The 16,433-nt window shown below is 41.6% G+C and overlaps 1 protein-coding gene across 9 annotated transcripts in view; it reads right to left on the reverse strand.

Annotated features, from left to right (window-relative positions):
* Positions 1-16,433, reverse strand: part of TLE1 (TLE family member 1, transcriptional corepressor) — a 92,490-nt gene that overhangs the window by 27,772 nt on the left and 48,285 nt on the right. For all 9 annotated transcript variants that reach the window (XM_021065298.2, XM_005660179.4, XM_003480540.5 and 6 more), the window contains 3 exons: positions 5,660-5,776; positions 1,442-1,495; positions 768-920 (listed from right to left, as the gene is read on the reverse strand). In XM_021065298.2, the coding sequence (XP_020920957.1) occupies positions 768-920; positions 1,442-1,495; positions 5,660-5,776 (324 nt within the window). The remainder of the gene's footprint in view (positions 1-767; positions 921-1,441; positions 1,496-5,659; positions 5,777-16,433) is intronic.

Raw genomic sequence — 16,433 nt, forward strand, 5'->3', positions numbered from 1 at the left:
TTGTTTCCACTGCACCATGATGGGAACTCCTCAACCCTTCATGTCCTTTTAATCACAGTCTGAGAAGCGCCACCGGGTAGCAGAGAACATGGGTTAGAGCCCCAAGCTCCCTCTGACCTTGGATCTGATGAGCTGGGTAAACTTGGCAAGTTCCTTAGGCTCTCCTCCCCATCACTGAAATGGGATAATGCCTTGGGGGACTATGTAAGGACTCACTGCAGGGTTTTTGGGGTGTGTTATGGAGAGTGAAAAGATAACACACTCCTCAGTGTTTATTGAATGACTTAAAGCATGAACGGGCCTGCAGCACCCTTCTCCCTCCACCAGTTTCAGGCTTCCTCCAATGCTGCCTTGAGTACATCACCACCTGCCCAGCAACCTAATCACAACATGGCCTGACAGGATGGGTCAGTCTAAAACCAGGGGAAATGCACCACTGAAGAAATGAGGCTTTCTCAGGACCTGAGATGTTTGAACCATTTGCCAACTAGGAAGCTTCAGAAAGCCTGTGCCGGGAATACACGAGGCAAGAAGGCAATGGACCTGGAAGCTTGTTATCTCTCTCTAACCATGGTCCAAAATAGACAACCCAGAGGGAAAAAGTCATCACCATGGGGACAGAGAGCAGGACAATGAGTTTCACTTTTAAACACTTTAAAAACTTAACTCTCAATCAGTAAAAACCCCACATTTCAGATACTTTAGGGGACCTCTGGTTCCCCAAAACTACATTGCTATACAGGCAAGTGACACTTCTCATGACCTACCAAGCTCATTTCTTTGGATTTCAAAGAAGTGGAACTTCCCGAGGAGGCCGTGGACGCCGGGCTGCTGGAGGCGTCTTTCTTTAGCAGGCGGTTTTTATCGATCCCGTTTTCCCTGGGCGAGTGGGCAGGGCTTGCTCTCGGAGAAGAGGGGTCCTCAACAAACGTAAGCAAAACTCTCGTGATTTCACTTATAAGGGAGAGTATCCTTCCCTTTAACACTCTATTCCTACGTTTAATTTAATTTAATTCTATTTGATTCCCCAAAGGAGAGCAATGAACATCCTTTAGATTTGGGGAACTTGAGGGAGAACACCTTAACGCTGCTTTTACAACAAACAGGAAGGAGTTTGCAAGCACACCCATGAAGACGCCATAAAGATAAAAAATCTAGAAATAATCATATTCCCCCTCACGATCAAATACTTTCCCCAGAGGGCACAGGACAGAAAGAAGCACCAGACACCAACTTAGGAATCCAAAATGGTTAGGGGAAGCAGGTTTCTTTTTTTTAAGGAAACAAAAGTTTGTGTCAGTCTTAGGCTATTAATGCTCTGTCCGTGAACAACCATTAAATTCGTCATGTGTAAAGTTGCAAAAGACCAAAACAGTGGGCTCTACTTCCTTTCTCTCACAAGCCACTCTGAAAATAAAAGTCTGATGGAGGGAATGGTTACCTCATTAGACACATCCACAACTAAGTTGTCATCGCTTTTGTCACCATCACTGTCCTGAAAAACAGAAATTTTAGTGACACTGACTAAACGGTTTGAGGTTTAATAAATTTTTATAGTTCTTGGTAGCAAACAAACTAGAAAACGACCTGGGACACACCTACAGGTTCCCTTCCAGAGTGCCAGCCCTGGTAATTAATACCACCTTCTCCTCTTCTCACCTGACCTAGGGAGGCACAAAGCCCCAGCAGGAATTCTGTTACAGCAACACACCAGCTTATACAATCACAATTTGTATACAGATGATGACAACCTGTAAAGCTTGGTGCAAAGGCTAAGTAAACACTTGGAACAGCACAATCTCTCTTACCAATCTGAAATCTGCATGTCCTTATCTTGGAGAACTTCTACCATTAGATTTCAAATTAAGAACACAATTTCATGTCATAGCTCTTATGTATATCACCTTGAAGACTGCCAAGAATGCCAGGGTTCATGGACAATTCTTAATTATAAAGACAGACTTAAGGAGTTCCCGTCCTGGTGCAGTGGAAATGTATTCAACTAGGAACCAGGAGATTTGGGGATCGATCCCTGGCCTTGCTCAGTGGGTTAACAATCCGGCATTGCCTTGAGCTGTGGTGTAGGTTGCAGACGCGGCTCAGATCTGGTGTTGCTGTGGCTCTGGCGTAGGCCGGCAGCAACAGCTCTGATTGGACCCCTGGCCTGGGAATCTCCATATGCCTCGGGTACACCCTTAAAAAGGACAAAAAAGACCAAAAAAAAAGAGAAAAACTTAAACCCGTTTCCATGGGGTTACTAATTACTGCCAAAAAAAAAAAAAAAAAAAAAAAAATCAAATAAAGCAAACAAAAAAACAACAAACAAAGCCAGCTATAGTTGGAATAACATACCAAGATCTAGCCACCTGTTAAGAATAAAGCTCTTTAGTAACCAGCTTGGACTATTCCAGAGATGGAGGGAAGACAGGATAGCAGTACCTGGAGGGCACCAGAATCCTGTGGTGAGGCTTCTGTTTTCTTGTCATGAAGCCATAAAATTTGCTAATCAGAGGAAACACCCAGGTTGCATTAAATTTGAAAAAGCTTCAGAAAAACTGCTCAATTTAACAATATGATCGCTTCTACATCAAGTGCAGAGCAGGCTGAAGAAATCTACTTTCTTAGCCAAAAGGCCTTATTGTTCTTTAGTGCAGAGTCAAACAACGGACTTCTGGAAAAATAGGATATTGCAATGGGTCCTCATTCTCAAAAAGGAGTAGACCCCTACTTAATGATTTATGCAATTCTTTTTACTGATGTCACTGTCAATTAAGAATACGCAAATAGGGAGCGCCCTTGTGGCTCAACGGATTAGGGATCTGGTGTTGTCACTGCAGAATGCATTGGCTTGGGCTGCTGCTGTGGCACAGGTTTGACCCTTGCCCAGAAACTTTCATGTGGTGCGAGTGAGGCCAAAAAAAAAAGAAAGAAAGAAAGAAAAAGACACACAAATAACGTTTGGGAAATAATAGTACAACTGCAAATATTACGCATTAGCTTAGCTTTTTTTTTTTTTTTTTTTTTTTTTTTTTAAGAGCTGCTCCTGTGGCATAGGAAAAGTTCCCAGGCTAAGGGTCTAATCAGAGCTACAACTGCTGGCCTATACTACAGCCACAGCAATGCCATATCTGAGCTGCATCTGCAACCTACACTGTAGCTCATGGCAACACCAGATCCTTAACCCACTCAGTGAAGCTAGGGATTGAATCTGCATCCAGTCAGGTTTGTTTCCACTGAGCCACAAAAAAGGAACCCCCCCCTTTTTTCCCATTAGCTTTTTGTGGCCCCCAAGTCCAGCTAGAAAGGTACTCTCAACTTTAAACTCACATCTTAAAGTTTTATCTAATTGTATTTGGAACATTATGTACAGGAGATCCAACTTACTTTCTTCAATAATGTGTTACTAGATATATTTCAGTCATTGTTATAAAGGTACCATGCCATTCACCAGCAATAACAAAAAGTTATAACCAATGAGGAAGTCTGGGTAATTCAAAGTAACAGTCTATTAAATGAAGTATTTTCATGCAATCAAAGAAAAACTTAATACTAAAGAAAATTTGCTTTCTCTTAGTAAAGCCCACAGAAAAGCACAAATGTTATCAGGTGTTAAGAAATACAGGGTAGTACTGACAAAATATAAGCCAAGGAGATTCAACTGTGGCTCAGGCAGTAACAAACCCAATTGGTATCCATAAGGATATAGGTTTGATCCCTGGCCCCGTTCAGTGTGTTAAGGATTCAGCATTGCCGAGAGTTGTAGCATAGGTCGCAGACACGGCTCAGATCCCATGTTGCTGTGGCTGTGGTGTAGGCCGGCAGTTACAGCTCTGATTAGACCCCTAGCCTGGGAACTTCCATATGCTGTGGGTGTGGCCCTAAAAAGACCAAAAAAAAAAAAAAAAATCAGAAAATGATTAATGTAATGTATAGACCAAACTGGCAAAAAGTACCAAACAAGTCATTTATTATAATGGAACTCTGAAATGAGACCTCAGGTAGTCTGAAATCTAAATCTGATTTGTATTGGACCCTTCTGCAAATATAACCCTTTACACCTATCACCAAACATCTAAGGTCTGAGTCTTTTGCCCCAGGTTCTCTAGCATCGTATCAATATACTGCCCTCCGCTACCTATACAATTAGACATAACTAGTATAAGCAGGTTACAACAAAAGTCATGCAGCACCATGGAGTCTAGATCACTCACTACTAAATGACTTTTCGACACAGGCCTCATACAGAGCAACTCAGAATTGTATCATTGGCAAAGCTGCAAATTTCTGCAGGTCATGGACTTTTTTGACTAGCTTATACCAGTCAAAAATATCAAAGTACTTGTGTGGAACACTGGCTCTGAGTAAAAGATAAGGGACAAATATGTGCAAAAAAGGCTTGGGCTGGGGCGGGGGAGATCACAACCTGAGTGCTTAGGATGTTATTATGGTACAAGGTATGGACCAGTTTGAGAACCTCTGGCGAAATATCCAATCCTAGGCTCTTGCTTCCGGAATCCTAATATAGCAAGAAAGAGCGTGGATTCTGGGGTTAGATATCTCCAGGCTCTGTCACTAATTCTGACGTTGAGCAACTCACTTAAGAACTCAGATGCTTCAGATTCTTCATATATGAAATGGAAAGACGGTACCAAACTCAGAGGGTTGGGCTGAAAATTAAACAAAACAAGCCACATAGAAGCAGAGCATGCCTGGCACTAACTTGAGATGTTGCTCAAGAAATGTTCCCTGTTGTTAGCCACAGGCTCAACCCCAGTCAGCAGGAGGCAGAGATTCAGCATCAAAACCTTCACACAGCCTGCACACCAGCCAGAGGTGCACATTTCTTCCTCCAGGAGCAACAGGGAGAGGCCTAATTCACCTTCTACTCTCATACTGTTCCTGAAAAAGCATCTATCCTCAGACTCAGGGACACACAAGGAAACTGCCAGCTGCAATGTTTATGACCCCGAGACCAGAGCCATCTGACTTGGTTTGCTCTCCTTGTGAATATGGTTTTAGTTAGGTTTGAGTCAAGAGTCCTCACTCCATCAGCCAGTCATGTGATCTCATCTGCAGGGTTTCAATGAGATGCCCGCAACGTTTCTTCCACTTTTACCTTGGACCTTTATCACTACACTGCTCACTGTGGAAGAGGACGAAATCTGCCTTAAGGCCTAATCTGAGCCTGAATATATTACCAGAATGGCATCCAAATAGGTAGTTTGTGCCACCAAAATTGTTACCCTCGTTATTTTAGCGGGACACGTTACCAAATTTGCAAGGCCCGGGACAAAACACAAATGCAAGCCCTGGCTCAAAAAATGAGAATCTGAATATGGCTGAGAGCAGAGCATTAAACCAAGGGCGAGACAGGGTCATTGCTGCTGCGCGCACTGTGCAGCATGAAGGCGGCCCTGCATTTTGTATCCCCTCTTATAAGTAACTACAGTAGAAAGCCCAAAATTTAATACTGAGTCTGGCAGATACATAATTTACAGCTCTAGAGGGAAACAGTATCCGACACTGTTAGAATCTATCCTCTTGATACTATTATTTTAAGGGAAGTGAAATTATCGGTAAGGTCTGAGAGTCCTTTGTATACTCACTTAGAAGGTGAGTAAAGAAGCAAACAAATATTTCCCCTCTTTTGTTTACTTACATAGTGGCTGGAATCCTTATCGTCCACCTTTCTTTTTTTGATGTCATTGGCAAACTCAGGTCCATTTCTGCGTTTATCTGTGCTTCTCAGACTGTCTGGGACCAAGAGGGAATTACTCTGTAAGACAAAAAAAAAAAAAAAAAAAAAAAAAAATCAAAGATTTCTTCCCAGGTATCTCCGTACACATGAAAAGCCAATCTGGGTGTGATACCTGTTTTTAAAAAGTGATGCCTATGCAGCCTTTCATTCCATTTAATTCATCTCATCTGAAGATTTTGATAGCAAACATTTATAGAGACTTAAGCACTTAAAAGGGAGACCCTGACTATGTAATCACACCATCCAAAGCCTGGTGGAGCCTTCAGGCCCTACTCACTTAAAAAGTTCTTCTGTTCTGTTTGTCGTTTGAGAAATGGGAGCTTGCTGTTTATATGTGGCTGTGTTTTTATTCTTTCCCACCGAGACTTCCTGGTCAGAAATATGAATGGCCTATAAGCAAAAACCCTGAGATCACTCTATTAGACATATTCTGTGGTTATAAGAGTCAATGTGTGCCTCTCTGAAAAGACACAAAGAGAACGGGTGGGATTAACAGCATGGCTTCCGAAAAGGCAAATCACATTTTCCACAGCAACAATGAAGGAACTCTTTTGAATTCTTTTAATTTATTGTTGAAAATAAGATTTGGTGTTCCTTGCCAAGAGTCCTGAAATTTAAGACCCAAAGCAGGAATTCCAGCAGGCCAGCTCCCACATACAAAAGCAGGAACAAGGACTAATCTTTTCCACAAACCACACAGGATACTTTCATTCACATGTGCTGAGTATGAACTGTTGACCCAAGGAAAACAGGCATTTTAGATATTTGAGGGTCACATGACACAATCTGACATCCCTTCAATTCCCACCTCCCCTCCAGCTAAAGCATCAGAACAAGTTACAAAGAGTTCTTTGAAGTGCAGGATTAGCATATGCAAGGGGGCAATTTGTTCAGTGATGTGTTACTGCCTTGAACAATGCTGAACGAGCTGTGCAAAACTTCCTTTCTCAAAGCCCAGATAACCCCAATTTCTGAAAGACATTTGGAGAACTAAGGCAGCGATGTCCAGGGCCAACAATGATGTTACCTTTCTCTGCCACTATTTAAAATTGAAGGAAATCTTTTAAGTTAGACCACCTCTAAGGCAACAGTAGGCACCAGGAGCAAATTTTTAATGGTACAGTTTTAGAGGCCTCGGATGGGTCTTCATTCCTAACCTGCCTGAGCACATCAGCCAGGAGTCTGGTTCTCAAAACTCCCCCATGACAACCGGGGACCCCACCATGGGAACGTTCTCAGCTCAACCACATGCAGGAGGAAATCAAAAGTGGGAACCAGAAGCCCTTCTGATGCCTCCTTGCCCACTTCAGAGGCTGCCTCTGACTGGAGCTGAGCTTTCATTCATGACCATTCAAGCTCCACAAATGCCAGGAGGCTTACATAAAAGCAGGGGGCAGGGTCCAATGCAATTCAATATGGAGAAGCTCAGAAAAATGTCTCTAGCACAATGTGGGGCTGAAAGGTGAGCTGGCGGGACCCCTGAACTAATTACCTTGGTAAATGTCTGCTGAAAACTAAGCCCTCTGACCCAGTGCTAACATGCTGGGGAGGGGAGCAGCATCTGGCACGCACTTGGGAAAAGTGTCCAAACACACCTGTCTATGTTCTAGATTCTATCAGCCCCAAAGTTTCCACCTCCAGACTCGGACCAGGTGCATTAAGGACAGGTCCGTATCCTACCCGCTCAACTTGACATCTACCCAGGTGCCCAGCAGAATGTACCACTGCAATTTCCCTGAGGCCCCCTGTGTAGCCCTCCTGCTGAAAAGAGCACTAGGCATCCACACCACTGAGCCAATCAAAGAGAGCTTTTTAATAATCGGATTTTTTTTTTTTTTTTTTGGTCTTTTTTCCATTTCTTGGGCCACTCCCGCGGCACATGGAGGTTCCCAGACTAGGGGTCTAATTGGAGCTGTAGCCACCGGCCTACGCCAGAGCCACAGCAACACGGGATCCGAGCCGCGTCTGCAACCTGCCCTACAGCTCAGGGCAACACCGGATCCTTAACCCACTGAGCAAGGCCAGGGATCGAACCCGCAACCTCATGGTTCCTAGTCGGATTCGCTAACCACTGCGCGCCACGACGGGAACTCCAATAATCGGATTTTTTTTAATGTCAACTGGCATTATGAACATAAAAGTAAATGACATGCCTCTTAGGAACAATGCAATTTGTTAGAAACAGTAACATTTCTCCGTCTGGACCTGTAAGCCTGTCACACTTTGAGGTCTCTGCCATCTCCAAGTTAAACGTTAAATTCCTGCTTGAGCTGCTTAAGTGAGGCCCATCATCAGAAAGGGTTTTGAAAAGCTTCGAAATTTCTCTAAATTTGGACTGGGCTGGTAATTAGCACCCCTGCTTATCTGAAAATTGGCTCCATTCAGATGGAAGACTGAGTCAAGTTATGAAACAAAAGGTCTCATCATACCTTTGATGCTGTAAAACTGATTCAAAACAAGGCAGGAAAGAGTGTGGGCTGCAAAGGCCTGGGAGAGCCATGGTCTGGAGCCAGGGGGTGCCTCACGCATAATGCAGCCCAAGGAACCACTTTCTTTCCCCCTTGTTCCCACGAACCCCGTTTGCTGCATGTAACTGCCCCTGACATTTTCCAGCCCTGACATTGCTTTTACTGTTGTTCTTGATTTAAGCAAACAGTTCCAGCTTAATGAATTTCACTCACCATTGGCAACAACAACAGTTTTGGTTAACTACTGCCTAAGTGACCCTCATCTTCACTGTTCCCTCATTTGCTCCCTAGAAACCCCAAAGTGACTTCATGGTCACAGTCTTGAATGTCTCATGATACCTAAGTCTTCTTCCCACAGGCTGTGTTTTGTCCTCATGTACCATCTTATGTTCCTCAGGGCTGAGAAGTGGAATACAGTCATTCTGATGGTCATTCTGAGCCATTTTACACATATTTTAAGAATGAAGAGTTATACCTGGGTACTGACTGAATATCCTTTGGATCCTTTAAAATCTAGGGTTCTATCTTGATTTGTCAGATTTGAACGAGGATAAGACAGAATCATGTTTAACGTTAAAATTTAATATTTAGCCAATATTTAAGAAGAGTGTTTGCAAAAGAATAAAACTGAGGACGCTTCGCTTTAAGTTACTGAAAAAGTTATGCTTTCTAAACACACAAGATAATTAGAACCAAACCTCTGAAGAGGCCAAAGCAACCTTAACACATACTCATCCTTTTCATCCACTTCATTTTATCTAGAAGATGAACAGAGTGGGGAGGCGATTTGCTGAAAGTCAAAAAGCACTAACCATTAAGTCAAAGTGCCTCCACTTCCAGAAGTGATTTTTTTTTTAAATTTATTGAAGTAAAATAAAATTTGCTTTACAAGGTTAATTTCTGCTATACAGCAAAGTGCCTCAGTTATACAAATACACATTCTTTTTCATATTCCTTTCCATTATGGTTTATCACAGGATACTGAATATAGTTCCCTGAGCTATACAGTAGGACCTTGTTGTTTATCCATCTATATATAATAATTTGCATCTGCTAATCCGAAACTCCCAATCCAACCCTCCCCCACCCCTCTTGCCCTTGACAACCACAAATCTGTTCCCACAAGAGTGGTTTTCAAACTTGGTTTATGTACATCAAACACTGGTACCCAAATACTTGCCCCACAAATACTTCTCACTTAAAAGTCACACTGGCTCTGTACTTAACCTATTGCACTGTTAAGCTCAATTTTAATGTGACATAATAATGCCTAAGACATGCTTTCTGATTCTCCTCACCTCCTGATCACAGACACAAACTCACATATACACATGCATGCCCTGATTTACTTGGTTATATGCCCACCATAACAAAACTGTGAACACATTATAAAAAACAACAACAACCTTTTACAGCCTACTTTTAAATGACCTGAAAATATCCCCAAATTCCTAGCTTTCCACTCATAAACCAAGATTCACACTAAATAAGACCCTGACATAGAACAAAAAAAAAAGCCAGGAACCCACAACACCAGTTTCATGCCACGTCAACCACTGCGAATAGTGGTTCCAAAGACCTATTTGCTGTTGCAGGCTTCTCTTCCCACAGTCCATATTTTGAAAGATATTTATCTACCAAACAGCATTCATCAAGTAAAATTCACTTTTCAAATATTTATTTGCCAAATAAATATTTAACTGTGAATCAGAGTTTTTAATCAGCATGGGAACTAGTGTTACCACACTGACTGATATACTCTAACTCTAGCCAAGGAATTCTAATTCTAGCCAAGATGTTTTATTTCACCTTGCAGCTGGTAAAATTTAATTATCTGCCAGAATTTTTCAAACACTATAATTATTGGGCAGACTTCTACTACAAATGTTCCGAGAACTAGGATTTCTAGACTGTATGTAAGTTTTCCTTTGTTTAAAATTTTTAAGAACCAAACAAAATCATCTTATTTACCTTATGTCTTCTGCAAGAACTCAAAATAGAAGTTTTATACAGCCTACGGGGAATATTAAAAGTCTGAGCAAATCAAGATCTAAAAACACATTATGTTTTCAAAACAAGCTAAAATTTGCAAACCATGATGATTTCCTGCACCTTACAAGTTGCACACACCGACGGGAAGAGAGCCAAGTCAAACGATAAAGAGAGGCAGACTGGACAAGTCTCTAAAGAAAACAAGATCCTCCAGAATGTTCAGTGCCAGAGACAGAGTGTCTAAAAGACCCGTCAGCCCAACTGGCATGCTTTCCTCTCCATCTTTAAAGAGATGCACATGAAATGAGTAGATGAGGTGTAAGAACAGAGAAAATGTATGAACCATGAGAAGGGACTTCTCCCTCCTAAAATCTGGAACTGTTTGAGAACCGAAGACCTCAGTGAGCATCTTCACTAACAGGCAAATGGTTCACTACAATTACCCTGTGCTTCTGGTCACTTCTCTCTCACACTACCAGTGATGTGATGATTAAAACATTATGAGAGTGAGCAAAAAAGCTACTCAGAAGAGCAAAGAAAACGTAGGAGGTCTTGCAATATTGCAATCAGTGTGCACTCCTTGAGTGGTCAGATTCAGAGCACAAATTTCCCTATTGGGTGAACCACGTTTTATAAAAACACACACCAGAGCCATTCCCTGCTGTAGCTGAGGGGGCACAAGTTAACTAAAGGCGGTAGTGTTTGAACCTAGTGGGCAGAAGTGGACAATACATTCTCTTAAAATAAAGCAAAAATAAACATCCAAACACAAGTATTGAACCTTCATATAATAACTTACAATGTCAGCGGAATGGCCTTTTGCACTTCAAGGAGCGCTCGGTCAAATCAAAAGAAAACACCAAGATTTGGACGTTGTGTTGCCTTTATTCTGACAGTTCTAGACAATGATAATTCTACTGCATGTTCTGAATACCCACCCACATAAGACCAAGATAGGAAGACTCAGCTGCTTCCATATGAACAAAAAGCAGTCTTTATAGCCTTGTTCCAAGAATTTTACTTTTCTTGAGCAATTTAACAGGAACGGTTGTGCATGTATCCTGAGGTGTTTTCAAAAGGTAAACTCCAGAATGTACAAAAGAATGCGAATTTACATCGTCAGTGCTACCAGAACACTTTATAAGAGCCTTCATGTTTCCTTCAACTATCCTGAGATCTCAAAGCAATTTTTCCACCAACCAAGCCTAAACCTGGAAGCCACCAGCAGCAAATGTGAAAAGAAAACCCACTCATAGAGAGAGCAAAAGCTAGATGGCCTTGCCTAATGTGAAAATAATGCACATTATTCAAATAGATTTCTTCAGCTGCCATGCTGACTCCCCTGGGGACGGTCTCCTCCTCACAGGAAAAGTGTTTGTGTCAGAGGTACAGATTGGAAACTCATGACACCTCATTTATCCTCAGTTACACCACGGCGGTGGGAACCTAATTTGCTAGCGCACTCTACACTGACAATTAACTTCTCAGTGAACATTAAAACAATTAGGTAGCGACGCACCCCATCACATCTGTGTACCTTCCCATCCGCACCTGGTCCCAATTAAGCCATCACCCTGTGTGGGACTTGGTGCTGCAGTCCAGTTGGTCATTCGCATGTTCTGCCTGACACTTCGACAAATGCATTTTTAACCCATAAAACTAACGGGATTCCCCACCTGTCAAGGGTGAAAAGTGGAGGCAAGTGGAGATGTGTGGAAATGTGGAAATCACATCTCAGAAGCCCAAGCGGTAAAGTGAGTCTAAATGGTACAAGTCTACTTTTCATATGGTTTAAGGGCTAAATATGGGCGGGGGGCGGGGGGACCAAAAAACACAAAAAACTGTGTGTACTTGCACCTCAGTCTAGGAACTCGGCACTGTTGGATGCAGAGTGGTGACTCAGGAGGGCTCTCAGAATGAAACGTGGCCATAGCCACATAAGACCCAGTGAGTACTGGAGCTGGAAGAAGTGCTAAACCAGGCAATTCCTTTAGCATCACTCCCTCTATCCACAGCTTGCCCTTCCACCTTCCTGCTCCAGACAAAAACGAAGTAAAACCAACAAAAATTTATTATAGAAATATTTTTTCTTTTTCTTTTTTGGCCGTCCTGTGGCATATGGAGTTCCTGGGCCAGGGATCAGATCTGAGCTGCAGTCCTAAGCAACACTGGATCCTTAATCCACTGTGGGCGGGCCAGGGATCAAACCTGCATCCCAGCACTCCCAAGTTGCTGGCGATCCAGTTGCACCACAGTGGGAACTCCTAAAAATAATTTTTAAGTGACCTCATAACACCTTCATTCGCCTCATCCCTTGGTCACAGCAAAAATCAAATCTGTACTTCAAATGTTTTTTAAAAGTATATTTGACACGCTCTTAGCTGTTCCTGTCCCTCTTCATTCTCCAGCCCCTGAAGAGGTGCTTCCACTGTAAGAAAAGCCCCTCAAACTAGAAAGCACTGCATCAGGACTTGACTGTGGTGTTTGGATGTCTGACATCCCTCACATCCACCTCTCTTCGTCGGAAAGACCACGATACAAAGTTCATTGCTTACTACATCCTAGAGGGAATGCTGAAAATGATCATGGGGCCTAAGTGGAAAAAAATGTTCTTAAAATCTGCTCCAAAGGTCAGGCATTAAGTTTTCTAATTATGGAACATAAAGTGAAGCCTAAAAAAAGGTTTTGGAGGGAGAAATTAGCCTCTACCAGCTTTTTGTTTAAAGATGCCCTATGATCGCTGAGCTCACAGTGAGACCTGAACTTTTCTTCAGTCACTCATGTCCAACACCCAGCAGTGAGCACACACTCCCACCTGGCACAGGTACACACCACTCCTGACCAGCGAGAAACCGCCAGGGATTTCCTTCCTTCACCTTTCTCATGGCAATGACACTAGTCTTCCCAGCGGATGTTTCTCTTAAGCACAGCATCTTAAACTCTGCCAGAAGAAAAACTACTGAAGCCACTGCTTAAGAAAACAGTGTTCCCCACTGTGCCTTAGTATTTTGAGATGTCAGGTGGGACTCATCTCAGTTTTATCCTTGGCTTCCAGGCAATTCCTTGACATAAGTCAGGTCAAGATAACCTGATAAACATTTAGGTGAAAACACCTCCTCCTAGTCCCTGTTTCCCCTTGATGAACATGAGTTATCATGAGACTCATGAGGTTTTCCTAAGAGGCTGGGATGCATTCATGGTGCCGACACACTGAGAAACGTGAGGAACAGCCACCCAGTCACATGGGCCCTCATCTCCAGAAGAGCCTCATGCCTTGTTTAAAAGGGGAAGGAAACCACAAATAACTATGCTGAGGTGACTAATGATGCATTTACTGTTGTCTGGTTACCCTGAAGGTAGAAGTGGGAAGGATATTCCTAAAGGCTTGCTGTGATATATCTGAGGACTTCCCACGTATGGTCCCTAAAGCCACACCATGTGAGGCATGACCATTTCATAGAAGAGAAGGTTCAAAAGGATGAGAATTCTTGTTGGTGCAGCCACAATCCCACTGGGGTCTGCCTTTGTCCAAAACCTATGTTCTTTCTATCACCTCCTCCCTCACCCCCAAATCCATGCTGTCATAGCCCTAAAGAACCACTGGGAGACATTGTGATGTTGAAAAATACATTTTGTAAAAAGGCCAAGAGTAAAGTACTCCCCAAAGCAACGCTCACACCTTATTTCTTCCTTGCCCCCTATATTGCGGAAGGTCATCTGAGAAAAAGTGAAATGATGGGTGGTTCATAACTAGGATCTGGTCCTTCCTCTGCCAGTTAACTAGTCAAGTAGCACAGCATAAATAAAGGCACAGCATAAATAAAGTGATAGTTGTCTTAACTACTTTATTTTTATTTTCTTTGGAGGCACCTGTGGCATATGGAAGCTCCCATGCCATGGACTGAATCCCAAGCTACAGCTGCGATGTACACACCACAGCTATGGCAACACTGGATCCTTATTAACCCACTGCGCCACAGTGGGAACTCCCATAACGACTTTTAAATATATTCTAAATGTAAACATGATCATTCTAGAGGTCAGTTATAGAGGAGAAACAGAGTTCCTCAGAAAGATATGATCTAAATCTCTACTGCATTGATGTTAATTAACTCCATGACCACAAGCATCCAACCCCCCTTGCCCTTGGGGTCACTGAGAAAATGATAGTGACACACCCTTTTGACCACTAAAGTAGATAAAAAGTGCTTAGACTTTTCTGGGCCAGGAAACTTTAATGAAAGTTATGATCTTTCCCCAGCATTGTGCAAGAGCACTGACCCACAATACTCTGCATACAATTTTACAGGGGTTCCAGGACTTTCTCAAGTCCACGTAGGAACCTGCCCAAGACTACAGACCGTCCCTGTTCTGGAGTTTCTCCCAGACAACCCTCTCATGTCTCCTCCCTTTCCCAAATGTACGAAATAATGATCTCATGAGTGAGGTATTTCAGTGTTTTTCATTCAACAGATAATCTGACTTTGACATTAAAAGGTATCACTGCAAAATGGCAGCAAATATACACAGTGCCTCCACCAGTGCCTGAAACATAGTAAGTGCTCAATAAATACTTGTGAAATGAATGAGTATTTAAACATATATTTTATCCTATCTTCTTAAAAGCCATGCAACTCCTTGTCAGTTCTCTAACTCCAGGTTTTTCAAGCAGACATATTTAAAGGACATTCCCTTCAGTCAAATTTAGTGCAATTCACCTTTAAATTAACTGGAATATCTAAAGTTTTTATTACTCCTGAAGAAATAAAGGTTCTTGTTAGTTCATTTCTTAGCTGAGAAGTAGTACTCTGATAAGTAGGCTTACGTTAGGAAAAAAAATAAAAAAGCTCGCCAATTAGAAAAACAGTCGTCAAATCTTAATTTAAAATGAACAGCCAAAGAGCAAAATACAATCTCAAAAGTTACTAGCTTTATCATTCACCCCTTTCAGAAATAAGAAACTTAAAAATAGTGTCCGCATTTTCACTCTGTTCTTAGTACTTTCATTTCCTGGGTTTTCCATTAAGGTTCATTTGCTTTCCCACCATAAAACCTTAAATGAGCAAATGGAATAATCCGTCACTAAAAATAAATAAATATAAACTATCTAAACTATCCATGAACCAGCTTTAGATTCCCATAAAAATTCACACACACTCACATTCCCTCTAGGTCTACCTAAGTCCCCTGTTTTCGTACTTGATATAAAAAAATACGTTTAGTCAGCAGAGAAAGAATACCGGAGGAAAAAATAAAGACTATATGCCAGCCTAGAATTTTTCATAACTTCTCGGACTTATTTATGGATTTACGGCAGAGATTCTCAGAGTTTTGCCCAAGGACCCTGAGGGTCTCTCTTTGTGGGCAGATTTTCTTCCAAGACTTAAAACAATGTATGGCAACAGAGAGAATGCAGAAACTGATGAGAATTCAGCTGCCTTCTTTTAAGTCAGGTACTAAAGACATTTACAAATGTGCAAAACAAAAAACACAAAAAAGCTACTCTTCCCATCACATTTTTTTTTTAATTTGGATAAAATTATTTTTCATTAAAAATGTGATTTAAGATAATTAAGTAGCTCTTCATCTGTTTAAGTAATCTTAAAATCTGCTTTATTTCTAACCCAGAAAATTTTCATAATACATGACCCACATATACAAAAGTTCTGTGGGGTCATCAATAACTTTGAGGGTATAAAGATTCTGAGACCATAAGGTTTGAAAATCACTGCCCTGTAATGACTGCACTTAACCCCACTGAATGAAAACAAAACACAGCAGTACAGAGCAATCATTTTTTATCTGTCAAGTAAAATTCAACTTCTTAATTCAAACTTTTTCACTAAATAGATAAGCACTCTAATATTTTGGGTGCTGACAGTACACATTTCTTTACCCACTGTGTCTCCTATTTAATTTTACACAAAGTTGGAAGAGCTCGTTAATTCTATATAACTGTAGCAAACTCCCACTTATATGGACAGTGAACAATTTAATTCCTCTCAATAGACTGATTTAAGTGTTTGGGTTATAAATTAGTGCAGTTCCCCCATTTCATATCATCACCATGAGTTTTCTGCAATAATGTGGCAGGAAACTCAGTATATATACTTACTAGGAAAATATGCATTGACATAATCATTAAGACGTGCCAAAAATTTGGTGTGTAAAAGGAGACATGGAAATAACACATTAAGTAACCATGTATTTTATAT

This window comes from Sus scrofa, chromosome 1 (assembly GCF_054392235.1).
Source record: "Sus scrofa isolate SSC_HxYL_T2T_F1_AM1 chromosome 1, Sscrofa_HxYL_maternal_Yorkshire_Landrace_v2.0, whole genome shotgun sequence".
In the NCBI taxonomy this organism is placed as follows: domain Eukaryota; kingdom Metazoa; phylum Chordata; class Mammalia; order Artiodactyla; family Suidae; genus Sus; species Sus scrofa.